This window comes from Micrasema longulum, unplaced genomic scaffold (genome assembly GCF_059751315.1).
Source record: "Micrasema longulum isolate JH-2025_06_02 unplaced genomic scaffold, ASM5975131v1 h1tg000786l, whole genome shotgun sequence".
In the NCBI taxonomy this organism is placed as follows: domain Eukaryota; kingdom Metazoa; phylum Arthropoda; class Insecta; order Trichoptera; family Brachycentridae; genus Micrasema; species Micrasema longulum.
The window spans coordinates 88287-102975 of NW_028277978.1; the positions used below are offsets into that span (position 1 = coordinate 88287).

At 30.4% G+C, this 14689-nt stretch overlaps 1 protein-coding gene across 1 annotated transcript in view; it reads left to right on the forward strand.

Moving 5' to 3' along the window:
* Positions 1-14689, forward strand: part of LOC148279007 (limbic system-associated membrane protein-like) — an 82372-nt gene that overhangs the window by 36173 nt on the left and 31510 nt on the right. The window contains exon 5 of the mRNA XM_088230577.1: positions 268-402. Within this exon, the coding sequence (XP_088086703.1) occupies positions 268-402 (135 nt within the window). The remainder of the gene's footprint in view (positions 1-267; positions 403-14689) is intronic.

Below are 14689 nucleotides of genomic sequence, written 5' to 3' on the forward strand. Positions count from 1 at the left end.
ATGTGTATACGAATAAGTTTATATTTTGTTTGTCTGTGCTCTATATTAATTTGTTAACTATTATAATATATTGAAATTTAATTGCCTAGCTTGGAACGGGGTATGTACCTTTGTTAGCTGGGCAAAGTAAACATGGAATTGTATTTTGATAAAGAGTGTAAATAAATAAATAAATAAAATTAAAAATAAAATTTTATTACCTCTTCAAAGTGCTTTTAAGTCAAAAAATATAGTAGTTTAGATAAGTTATTTGTATATTTTTTGCAGATATCAACGGGCGCCGGTATAATATCACATAACGTAAACCTTAACATCGTCATACCGGAAGCCTTTATCCTCGGATCGGGGGAACATCACGTGGATACAGGCAGCGTCATCAATCTTGTGTGTATCATAGAAAATGTGAGTAAAAAACATTTTATTTATTTATTTTTTGAACAATAACAAACCGCACCCCCAGAAGTACACTGCCGTGAGATTGGTCCGTTTTTATTTTTGTCGACCACTGATCCATCTTTACGATTTTTTTAGCGAAATATTTATTTATTTATATATCAACGGTTCAAGGAACCTTTTACAATAAAAAGTTTTATATAAATAATCACAGCAGTGAACAATTCATTATGTCATATATAATATAAAATATAACTGTATAATGAAACTAAATAATTAAAACTAAACAATTGGTAAATTAAATTTTTTTTTTTTCAAAACTGCAATAAAGTTAAAAAAAACACAAATATAAGATAAAAAATTGAAGTGAAAAAACCTTATGTTCTAAATATAAATATAGCAAATCAAAATTGAGAATAATTTTACATTAACATAAAGTGACTAGTATTTAGCTAGGTTATAAATGAAATATAAAAATAACGCTACAATAAAATTATAAAAATAATACTTTTGCTGGATTAATGTGAAAGCTTAAATAATCTTAAAATACCAGAAACCTCGATATTATTTTAATCCATTTAGATAATATCGAAAAGAGCACTGCTATGATGTACTTTTCTTATATTTTTAGTCAGATGTGTAAATAATGTAAAATAAATAGTGCGTTATAATGCCAATATAAATTTATTGACGAGGATCAACAAATTTTAAAAAGTTTGTTTTTTTCTCTCTTGCAAAATGGCCAATTTAAACATACCACAGTGTACTTCTGTGGGTGCATAATCACAACACTCATAAATACTTATACAAAATAAAACATTACTATTTCAGTTTTCCTTTGTAACTACGCAGAATGCCAACTGTGAAAATCTTAATGAATTTGAAAAAAAATATTTGTTATATTATAAAAAATATTAAAAATAAAATAAAAAAAACGCCTATTATTATCAAGAGTATCAATAATTGTATTGTACCCGGCTCTTTAAAAACACTGATTCCTGACATGGTTGACAAGAAATATTGATTTTAATAGGGTTTTGTACTTTAATATTTCATAGTTCCTGGACTGGCGCCTGAAGCGTAAGACTGATCATCATACCCTTATGTTACAAAAATGATCAAAATACTTTACGGTTAGTGTACCAATGCGGTGATCTACTCATGTGGGGATAGGAAGTGATGATATATAATATTATATTTCAACCGACATCGATTTCTGACTAAATTGACTAATCAAATCTAGCTGAATCGAAAAGAGGGAGTCCAATTTTACCAAGGTCTATTTTAATTTGATAATTAGAGTATTATTAGAGCTATTCACCACATATTCTGTTTATCCTCATTTTGTTTTTTAAATTTTCAAATCGTTCAATATAATAAAAATAATGATGAACATCAAATTGAGATCTGAGGTTCAAATCCCTCTCTACCCCGACTCGTTTTTGAAAATGGCCTCAAAAATTGAAATATTTGGGTAAATCATAAGAACGCTAATATATCTTTTTTTTTTCTATAAAATAAAATGATAAAACGCAGGAATAAGTAAAACATATTTACGAAATAACATTAATAAATTATTGCACATTCATAAATACTTTCAACTTTTTACCCTCATGACGACAATCAGGCGTTGCGTTCGTCTGGTCCCCCCTTTCGGATCATGAGTAATTTTTTTATTGTTTATCGATGAAAATGTGATAAGGTGGTTTTGCACTGCAATATTTGATAGTTCCTGAGCTGACGTTATACCTACTGAATATTTTGCCTTTACGTAACAGATGATCTTAATAGGCTGTATTTGGTGTATTTATGCTGGGCATGTTCCATCAGGTGCTGATAAAATTGTGATGACTATTATTACAGTTGATTTGTAAAGCACTTTAAATTTTTTAAGATAAGTAATTACTGAATAATAACCTTTCCTCAGTTGCTTTTTGATCGAAAAATATTTCGTCACCTATCTCAGGAACAAAAGTGCTGACTCATCTACCAATTACAAACTTATAGCGTATTTTGCAAGCTGTGCTGGAACTTGATAATTGTAACGTAAAAATCTGCACAGTCATTTTCATTTATTTTTCCATTGAACAGAAATAAGGCAAATAATTTTGCCTGTAAATATTTATTATATATCCGGGCGCATAGAATATACATTTATATTTGTGAAATCAACCCTGAACACTAGAAAAGTGCTTCCGATTCAATAAGAAAATATCAATTAAAAATTTCACATGCTTAAAGTAATAGGGGTCTACAAAATACTGACCAGTAAAAAAAATTGTTACTTATTAGTAGATACTTATTAGTAGATTAATGTTTTTAAAATTGTAATTTTTAATTCTCGCAAAAACGGTTATTGCATTGGCCACGCCCTTAATACGTAACGATTCATGTTCATTTTCAAATTTCATTCAAAATTTTAAAGAACATCGTCACGAATCTTGACGTCACAAATATCAATGCCAAACATGTCGCGTTTTATTAGTGACATATATAAAAATATTTTCAATTTTTAGAGTAATTTATAAAGACATTCCACAATATCCATATTCATTTTTAAAATACAGTTTCTTATTCTTAATCCATTTTATATATTTTTTTATTTTGGTATCCGTAGTACTTGATATTTCCCTATTGCTACTTTCAGGTTTAAATCTTGAAAGAGAAAATTTATTGGGGATTAGTCAGCTTCATAATGTTTTAATATGCACATTCGTAGTGCTAGCAAAGTTGATATGTACAGTATTGTGCAATTCACTAGATTATTTAGCAACCTTCGTTTTATGTGTAAGTAAAAACAAGCTTTCAAATAAATCATTTACATATGCATGCTTACACAAGCAAAAACAGTATGTTTACTTGGTTCACTGACAGGATCCCATATATTGACATGAGCTTTTTAAACATTCGAAAGTACCGTAATTATATTGTGATTAAAACACCATAACCCGACTAGCACCTTAACTGTAATACTTAAATATTCCTTGATTTTACGATTGATGCACAAATGCATTGCTCAATGCACTATTTGAGGTGTATTTTTAGGTAATAATGGTGATAAATATTCATATAAAAAATATATAAGTAAAATCTATAACCAAACCATGGTCCTTATTCAAATGGAGAGTTAAAAGCTGTCTTAAATTTTATCTACAAAGTTCTGTATGAAAAATAAAAATCGGCGGCCTCCGTGGTGTAGTGGTCAAGACGCTCGACTCACGCACGGAAGGTTCCGGGTTCGATTCCCGGTGAAAACCAAAAATTAAAAATGTGATTTTTCTCAAGCCTGGGTGCTCTGTGATGTAATTCACCACTGTAATTAGGCCTCCTGGCCTGTTGTTGTGCAAAAAAAAATGTAAAAAAAAATAAAAAAAACAATTTTCTTTTCTGAACATGTGAAGAAACATTAAATTTTCTTTAAATGCACACATTTTTGTACATAAATATCGATTTCAGTTCACACCATTTCAATATGTACCGATAAATATAGCATTCATAATTGCGGCGCAGGAACATTATGTATTAGCTTAGACAGGCGCCGTGGCACAGTTGGTTAGAAGGCCAACTGTGAAACTGGCGTCGCGGGTTCGATTCCCGCCAGTAGCAAGAAAAAACTCCATGAAAGATTTTTTTCCCAAATGATCTGGATGTTGTGGTGTATTTTTCCATTACCTCTTTCCATATCCCCTCTATTCCACCTGCCAACAAGCCTCAACATAGAGACTTAGCGGGTTATTATTTTTAAAAATAAATCGCAGGCAAAGGTTTAAACTCTAAAAGACCAGAGTTTTTCGCCATTCGATTAAAAATCATTTGGTCTACATTCTAATATCTGTTTTAGACTCTTGTCGTTGGAGTAAAACAAATAAGTCCATCTACCTTTTAGAGAAGAGTCCCAATGTCTCTGACATTCGTCAATAGTTGACTCAGTTATACGTTCAATATTTGCCATATGGAAATATTTTCCCTCTCTAAAGTTTTATTTTATTTTATTTGTACAACAACAGACCAAAAGGCTCAATTGCAGTAGATTACAGCACAGAACACCCAAGCTTGCGAAAAATCACCCAAATGTTTGTGTTATTACCGGAAATCGAATCCGGAACCTTCTGTGCGTGCGTAACTATTTACCTAAAATATTTCAGCAATTTCAGCATGCTTTTTGCTGCCCCACGACTCAACTCCAAGTCAGCGAGATGCTCAGCCTCTAAAATTAGCAATGCCGCCGTAAAAACAGTTAGATAGGGTTTTTGAGATTGCTAGCAGAGGTAAATAAATAAATTTGAACAGTCGAAATTGTTTGATTAATAGTTCAAGAGTTTCATTCCAATGCCACCACTCCTGCTTAAATATCGCAATGCAAAACTATATTTTAACCCAATATTTCACATATACCCTGCCAGAAATTAAACCCAGGACATTAACCGTAGTACGTGGCTGGTAAAGTTGTATTCGTCTTTCTCCCAGACACAAAGAAAACATATTTTCAAGAAATTAATATACTTAATATTTCTAATTTAATACTCAATTTCCCATTTTATTCGTGTGATTGTAATTCATATTTTTTTTCCTTACACGTCTCGAATATAAAAAAATGAATAAATTAGACCACAAATAATAAATGCATGACTTTTTAAATGAGCGATTCAAATACTCGTTCACCTACATAAATAAAAAGTGAATGTGAGAAAGACGAAAATTTAAACGTAAAATGAATTATTATTGACCTGGCGTGTACGAAATTGTACCCTTGGGGTTGAAATAGTATTTTTTAAGAACCCTGAACCATTTGAATTGTTAAAGAAAGGTTATAATATAGACATTCGGTCGATTCAAATGTTGTGTGAATGATTGATTGAATTCGGAATCACCAAAAACAGTGGAGTGTAATTTAGAACTATTATTTCTAGTGAAAACGGTCATAAAGAACGGTATTCCGGAGCATTGTTAGAATCGGTTTGGGATATTTACCGGGCAGTAAGATATGGCACGTCACGTGATTCGATTATGCATCAATAATTCCATGTGGTCAGAACGTAGAATGGACGGTCTAACAAAACAATGTACCAATCTAATAAATCCTGCATAAATGGAAATGATTTTAACTCTTTGCACACCAGACTATTTTTTAATTCAAATACCACCAACGTAAGAACATTTGATGCTGTTGTATTTTAATCACAAATATTTATCACAACTAACAAATAATGAAAAAATACTAAAATAATAAAAAAACTTAAAGTTCTAAATGCTTGAAAGTCAAATTTCGGAAAAATCTTAATAAGGTATAAAAATTGACATATCTCCCAAACTATACAACTCTAGCTAGGAAAAGTAAGATCCAAGAATTGGCAACACTTGCTTCCTTTTCTATGTGCTATGGCGGATCCAGTTCCAGTCACTCAGTATAAATATTAATACTTAACTGCAAAAAAAAAAAAAAAAGAGTCAAGAGATGATACAGAATTAAAGAACTAATCATTATTTGAATGTTTAATTGTTAATTCTTTTTCAAAACACAAGACTTGATTATCAGCCGCGTGGTATAAAATAAATTAAAATCATCATCGTATTGATGTGCAAGTCGCTGCATGAGAATAATTGGTGAATTCAATAAATAATAAGTACCATGATGATGATTGTAAAACTAAAAATTGATTCTTTTTAGTATATGTGGAATACGAAAGTTTATTAAAGTTAACAGTTTTGGGTAATCTTTTTTATTACTTAATAATTTATAAATACACAAGAGGTCATTTATTGTCCTTCTGCTTGACAATAACAGTAAATTTAAATTAATCACTAGGAATTTATAATTTATTTCTGAAACAGGTACACCTGACCTTAAAGAATAACCAGATATGATTGAACACTTCACTACCATAAAAAAAAAAAATTCATACAAACATTTATTTCTTTGCAATGATACATCTTTTTCCTGACTCATTATTTTTTTTTCTTCCACAACAGGCCAGGAGGCCCAATTACAATGGTGAATTATGGCACAAAACACCCAGGCTTGAGAAAAATCACATTTCAATTTTTGAGTTCCTACCGGTAATCGAACCTGGAACCTTCCGTGTGTGACTCAAGCATCTTAACCACAACACCGCGGAAGCCGCCAATTTTTTTCCAACTAAACTTATCTATATCCTAAACATGTTCATTTTCAAATATAAGTATTCAAAAAAGGAACTTCATGTTTAAGAGTTCGTACTAGGACTATTTTCTAGAAAAAAACTTGTTTTCTTTATGGTGACTTGTAAAGAAGAAAACGGATACGTAATAAAAAAAGTGGCGACTATATTCCACTAACGGAGTCCAAAGCGTTAATATTGCACAAATCTCTATACAATAATCGATGTAACAACCAAACAGCTTGAAATCCCCCACAATTGGATTTGCATTAATAATTATATAGTGCGGTGAATAATTGGTTATGGCAATCGATTAACAATACTTCATCGATAAACAATAATTATATTTACCACCGACAATTCAGATTGGGTATAAAAGTCTCATTGTTCAGATAAAATAGTTGTCCGAAAAATACGATTAAACATTTTTCAAAAGCAGAAAAGCGTGTTTTTTTGTTCTGAAAAACTCATTTAAAAATTATACGCGGATAACAAACTGTCCAATGTCCTAGTCAAGCTATGCGGAGAGGGTGGTGTGACGCATTATTGGCCATAAAGCTCTAAGGAAAGTACCTAATCCCGCTATCTACGTTCAGGGCACGGCAAGATCCCGCGGGCACGTTCTGGGCATATCACCCACGCTCCTCTTGAAAATATTAACGGGAATTCGCAGTCCAAAGGTAGTCTGTAAAATTCCATTATATCCGCTCATGGAGCCATTCTTATTTCTTTCATAATACGGCGCGGCGTGTGGTTGAATTCAGTTGCATTGTATACTTTGTATTTTATTTATTTATCTATAGTAAGTTTTTTCTGTTGTCGTTATTAAAAATGACTTAATTATGCCTGCTTGTGAATTATTGGATAGGCATGCTAATATTTATCAAATAATGATTATACGGTTTTATGTATTTCAACGTATGGAGAAGATAGTTTTGAGTGTGAAATAGACCCATAATCCTAGAACTTGATAGCTGCTCTCAGAGAAAAATCTTAAACGGCAAATCAAGTGTAGGCAAAATCAATATTCCTCATCAAAACGGTTTAAAACACGGTGTCATGGCTAAAAAAAATTTCGCCTAAGTTCCATAGAGATCATGTTAGGATTACGGAAAGATCTGTGTTAGGACTTTGTCAGTAGTATCTTGATAATTTGAGGTAATTACGAGTATATGCTTTAGAATGCGATCTGTTTTCTTTTTTCTATTGTTTAAGAGCGTGTTGTATTGGCTGAATTTCTTAATGTTTTTTATGTGTATTTTGTATCGTTGTTTGTTTTGTTTGAATTTCTACGTTTTTCTTCCTTTTCGAAGCAGGATCTGGAAAATATGGCAGCGTTATCAATTTTGAAGTAACACTGTATGTATACCTTTACTATCACGCTAGGAAATTAAAAAAAGGTGATTATACTGATCGTGTATGACCATTCATTCAATATCTACCAATTAAATTTTAAATTAAAGTGCTTTATTTATCAATAAATTTTATCTTTTGTTATTAACGCGGTTTGATTACAAATAAATATTCCATTTTTGCTTCATTAGTTTTTTTTTAAAATTGGTAGTGAATATGCAAAACAGAAGAAAGACACAAGTCTTTATAAACAGTTTTGGAAAAGGGGTGGGTTTTTTCATTGTATTAAAATATAGCGTTATCTTGAAATTCTGGGAATTTTTTTAATTATCTGTAGATAGGTCTAGTAAATAATGTTTATATTTGTGGAATTTGTTCGTTTTATTTTTCATATTTATGATTGTGGTTTAAAAGATACAATAAAATCTTATGATTTGCTATAAGTCCATTTCTTTTGCGTGTCAAATGACAAGTGACAAAGTGAAATGCGTAGTTTTAGCTGTAAATAATACCTCAAATTTTGTAACAAAAAATCATTGGATAATTACTACAACTAGGTTACAATCAATATTTATGAGCTACCCTCTAAAAAACATTTTTTTACCCTCTTTCATGAATTCTACAAATAGACCAGTCATCCATTTAAATCATCATACTTTGGTTGTTATAAAGCATTGCTTGCCTATTTGTTGCATTCATGGAGGAATATAAAAATATATGTTTTAAGAGGGTAACTCAAAAATGCTGATTTTGAAATTGAGCACTTTTAATAATTACGTACCACAAACTGTATTTATTAAAACTCAATTTCTTAAAATAAAAATGGTATTTTGATAAATTTTCGCAAATAATAAAATATTTTTTTTTTAGATTTTAAAATGCCTGAATAAAAAAAACGGTATATAATTAGGGTGTAGTATGTGACGTTGTGTTGATATGCCTCAAAGTACTCGGTGTCAATGAAGTGTTATCTCATGATGCCACTAGTACAAAATTATTCTTAAGAGCTAATTTGATTCAAATAGGTGTTTTTTAAATGTTTATTTAAATGTTTCTACTCACCCTCAAATATATTACCTCTTAGACTTAAAGTTCAAGTTGAATAAGCGTAATTAAAAAATATTTTAATTTATTATCAACTTAATTTATTTTCTAACCTATTCAATAATTGAAATAATTAATTCGTATTATATTATAAATGGTATATTTATAATGAGAAATTGATTGAATATTCATAACATCACTTAGATGATGAATCACAATAATATGTTTTATTGTATTATTAACTTAGACATTGTTATATTTACGAAGTTTTTATGAAGTTTTTGATTGGGGGTAGTATATTAATTTTTAATTGATATAGATGATCATATTTGTGTCGTACTGATTTCATATATCTTTATGAAAATTTCACTAAGAAAAATCGGTTTATGGTCCCGTGGCTAAAGGCGTAGACTCATAGACTAAAGATCCGAGATTCGCACCCCACTCTACAAAAACTTGTTTTTTTTTTTTCAATAAATTAAATTCCATATTTAAAAAAAAAAAAATAATGATTCGACAATTAGTGAAGTGACCGAAATAAGTACATTACACATTAATGGTGCATAGAGCACTGCAACGGTACACCAATCACCTCGTACCCTTTTTAAAAAAGGAATAACTCGCCAAGTCTCTATTTTAGTGGCTTTTTAGTAGGTGTGAAAGAAGGAATGAAAAAGGAAATTATGAAAAATACACCAAAACGCCCTGACTAATTGAAAAAAAAATATTTTTTGGTTTTTTCCCTTGCAACTGGCGGGCATCGTTGTTTTTTTTTTATTTGAAGGTAAGATGATAAGTCTTACGTTCAAGATTATGAAGTATACCACTGTACCACTTAAAACCATACCTACCATACTCAGTGCTGAGACTACTTTACTTGGGGCTAGTTGAGCCAATAATTTAATGTGTATTAAGAATATGGGGCCTAAGTTTCAAGTCTTATACCAACAGGGTCTTGAAAGTACAAATTTTTAAAACGTAGCAGTAAAAATAAAGATTGAGACAAAAAACTATCATAAAGTATTATTTGACTATGTTAACGTTTTGCCTATTAACAAACAGTGTCAGTATAAGATAGTGACAGATCATTTACTCGACTACAGTTTTAAATTCAAAGTAACCCATCAGATCGTGACCCGACAAGTATCGGCACAGCAGCTGACAGAAAAACTACCATGGAGATAGAATAATGGGGAGTGTAGAACCAAAACTGTTTATCTAATACCGAGTGAAAATCGAGAGAAAAAATTAATAAACGCATTTTAAAAAGCATTTTAAAAAATTGTCAAAAACTTAAAAAAAGAACACGTGAATTTTAAGTGTGAATCTTGAATACCTTTTATAAAAAATAAAAATGTAATGTAACCCGCTGACAGGCTTTGGTTTTGCGGGAACAGCAATACAATTATGTTTTCTATTTTATTGTTAAAATAAATGAATAATAAAAAATTTTAAAATATTCAATCGTAAAAACATATTTAAAAATAAATAATTTGTCTACCATGTTAGGAATCAAAACCGAAACTTCTTTCATGGTCGACAAAAGCGCTTATCATTACACCATGAAGCGGACACTTATTTGATTTACCTATTTAAATTACCAAAACTGAATCGGTATTTTTTTTACTTCTTTATTTACGGTTTGATTAAAAATATGGATTCGAGTTTCTCTTAATAAAATGATACGTAAACAATTTTTACAATAATGGATCAAACAATATAATGTATGAAAATATAAAAAAAATACATTTAGGACATAAAGGTTAGAATATATAGATAAGAGAGATTAGAAATTTTAGAAATAAATAAGATAAAAAAAATAGCGATTGAGTTTTAATAAATCGGCAGATAGAATTCAAAAACTCACCCTTATTAGCTTCCTTAGTTGGACCCTGTAAATTGTTATAAAACAATAAACATTTTTTAAATAAAAAAATATTATTTTAAAGTACACGTTTCAATAATTTGTCTCACTCTGTTCCATTGCAATATTGCGTATTGTTTATTTTTCAACTTATTTTTAAATGTACCTACACATAAGATAATATTTAGTTTTATCTAAATTATCCCCCCACTGTTTAATATTCACCAGTCTGAAGATGCTCATTAGAAGGTGAAAGCCCCAATTGGTCAAATAAATAAGTGAAAGTGTACTAAGTATTTTTAAATTGATAACTTATATGTAAATAAAAGTTATTACATCATTATGTATGAAACGTTTGTTTTCATGCATATATAAATAACGCGCTGAACAGTAATTCTCCCGATGAATAGACGATGTTTTAATGATTATTAGTTCTAATAAATTTAGAAGTTAATTCAAATGTCTGAATAAATAACCTGCTCACAATAAATAATACCTAGGAATTCCCCCATAGGAGCCCATTAAGCCCCTTGTCTGCTAGTGTGGCCTCGACATAATACACTATTCATTAACCGTTAGTAAACTTCTAACATAAATATGTTTAACAGATAATCAAAGGCATTATTTATTCAAATAAATATGTTAACATTCCCTGTGGAAAACAATCTTACACACATTCTGATTACTCTTGCTATTATAAATGTCGTATATAAATACTTTTGTACATTTACTAGGTATTAACTCAGATCACAAGAATGAGCATATATCACAATTTTTAAATTAATAGGGGTCTATGAAATACTGTCGAGTAATACCGTGAAATACCGTGAACTGTGTTAGGCTGAGACATGCATTATCGACAGAATCAAGAAAAGGGTGCTGCGTTGGTTTGGGCATGTAGAGCGAATGGCTAGCGAAAGAACGGCTAAAAGGATCTACGATGTGAATGTTGATAGATACAGAAAACGAAGAAGAACGAGAAAGACATGGCACCATCAAGTTCATAAAATACTTGAAGATGAACATGTGAAGAGTAGGAATAATAAAAGTAGGCGTGCGTGCATGAGAAGATATATGAATGTAGAGGAAGCGAGGTCTATCTTCAAAGACATAGTAATATGGCGTTCTATTCTATCTGCCTATCATTACGAGAAAACGGCATGATGGTTTGATTGTTCATTGCATTGGCCACGCCCCTCATACGTCATGATTCGATTAATTTTGAACTTTGTGACCGTTTAAATGTTAATTAGTCAAGGCCAAACATTCCGCGTTTTGGTAGAGACATATTTTTCTCTTAAATGTTCTTCATCTCTGGTAAAATATGGTAACATATTATTTAATGATTTAATTTTAAAAGAGAAATTTAAATTGAATTATTTATACAGTAGATTAATTGAGTAGTACAAGTATACTTCCATATTTTTTATTTTTGCTGGTGAGTCATCTAAACTGGATAGCTTTTCCGTTCTTAGGCAGTAAATAATGTATTTTTTTATAAACTATAAAAAATAATTACAATTATATTATTATTACTTAGTACACATAATAATATGCCTATGTGTGTACTCCTTCCAGATTTAAAGAAAAATAATAAATATATCATGAAAACCTAAATAATACCTAAACCACTTAATCTTAAGTCATAATAATTACAATTTTATTATTATTACTTAGCACACATACTAATATGCCTATGTGTGTACTCCTTCCAGATTTAAAGAAAAATAATAAATGTATCATGAAAACCTAAATAATACCTAAACCACTTAATCCTAAGTCATAACCAGTAAAACTAGAAATCAGCTTACGCTCTTTTACATCGGACAACAATTTCTCTGACTCCCTCCGACCAATACAGATTTAAAATGAAGTCAACGCCTTCCTCAGCCTGGCTATTCCACCACATTTCCATGGATCTTGGATAAGGTTATATTTATATCCTCGGGCCTTTATAGTATTGCTGCCTTTGAGCCAAAAAGTATTAACTCTTCCTGTTGGATCAGATCTTCATTGGAGTGTCTACAATTATGAGCATATCAAACCGTTGCGTACTTTCCCTATTGAGATGCGTGACCGCTACTGACTTTAATATATACTGTTGACGAATATCCAGCAGTTCTTCTCAAATTCTTTGAAGAGCGAATCACTTGGGTATGGGTGTGTTTTTTTTATATAACTCTTATCACTGATTTTTAAGCTATAGTTGCTGAATCCATAGTCGTTTTAGTGTAGCTTCCCCAGCCAATTTGACCATACGTCAGCATTAAATTTACCAATATATAAAACAATTGTTTTAGTTCTTTTATCCTTAGTATATTTCTTAAGGGTATGAAAAAGTTAATAATCAAAGGTTTTTTTAATAGAAACTAGCGGACCCGGCAGACGTTGTCCTGCTCAAACGTTGGCTTGCCTGCTATTAGCTGGTTGAACAAACATTTTTTTTGTAATAAATTACATTCGTTTTTTTTTTTTTTTTTTTTTAAATTATTTATATATTCGTAATGAGGGTTTGTTTATCGTTTTATCTCCACATGTGATTAGCTAAGAGGCCGCATCGTGCTTAAATCAAAATCGTGCCAAAATTACTACTCTAGTGCCAAAATCTATAAAGAATATACGCGAATGCGTGTTAATGAAGAAAAAATCAAGAAAAGAGCCATCTAAAGTTATGACACTCAACTCATGCCGAAAATGCCAATATTGAAGACGTTATTATTTGTAAAAACTTGAGTACGTAAATTTAAAATAAAATCAAAAAACCGCACGTAAATCCGTCAAGCCATTTTCGAGTTTTTGCAAGACACAACACGGCGATTTATTTTTACATATAAAGATTTCTTCAGTTTGAAGGTTCCATCTCAAGAACTTATCTATTTTTAAACCCAAATATTTTACCCAAGTGACGTTTTTTAATATTGTTCATTTAAAATTAACATTATTTATGCAATCATGCAATTTTAATTCATATCCGGAGTTTGGTTGTCCCGCTGAAGATGGGCTAAAACAGATAAATTAACCTTGTTTCTCTACTGATTTCAATAGGAATAGTGCCGACAATCCGGTGACTTTTTCAATTATTTGCTGGCGAATAAAAAAAATCATGAGAAATGCCCATTGAGGATACATGCATGCGGAATTGAATCGATGGATATCTACAAATCGTATGTTTTTTTTCAAATATATGGTATTTAAATAACGGTTTTCAATTACCTTATAAAATAAAACAAAAAAAACAAAAATACATGGAATTAGAAACAAAAAAAAACTTGCAAGAATGCGACGCTATAATGCGAAAACACGCGTTGTTTCCTAAACAACTCTTATTCCAACAATGTTTTGAGTATGTCCTAATGTTTGCTCACTGGCTGGATTTCCTCCCCAGGAATTCAGATCTAAATTTATAATTTAACATACATGATAAGATGAACCATGTCACATGCAGTTTTTTTATTCATTATCATTATTGTTCATTAAAAATAAAAATATTTAAAAAAATATAAATTAATAGGAATATGTTTTTGAATGTAGCGAACACTTTATTTCATTTCTTACTTTATATATTTCATATATAATCTATTCTTGTAAAAGCCCTCCGGGCGTTTATGTAAATTAAACAAATAAATAAATAAAATACAAAAAAAATTACAATATATTTGAAATTCTACAAATAATTTATTTAGTAAGCACAGAATTCAAAATTTCATTTATATCGATGGAAATTAATTTAAGTGCGAAACGGGTTAGATTTTGTTAAATAAAATAGTAGATACATTTGTATAAAAATATTTATTCTTCTATGGCAAAGTTTTATCGGGGCCATGATTCGTATTAATGTGTGCATATTCCTAGAAGAGTCCATCTAATTTATTATTTCGATAAAACGTGAGGGATGGAT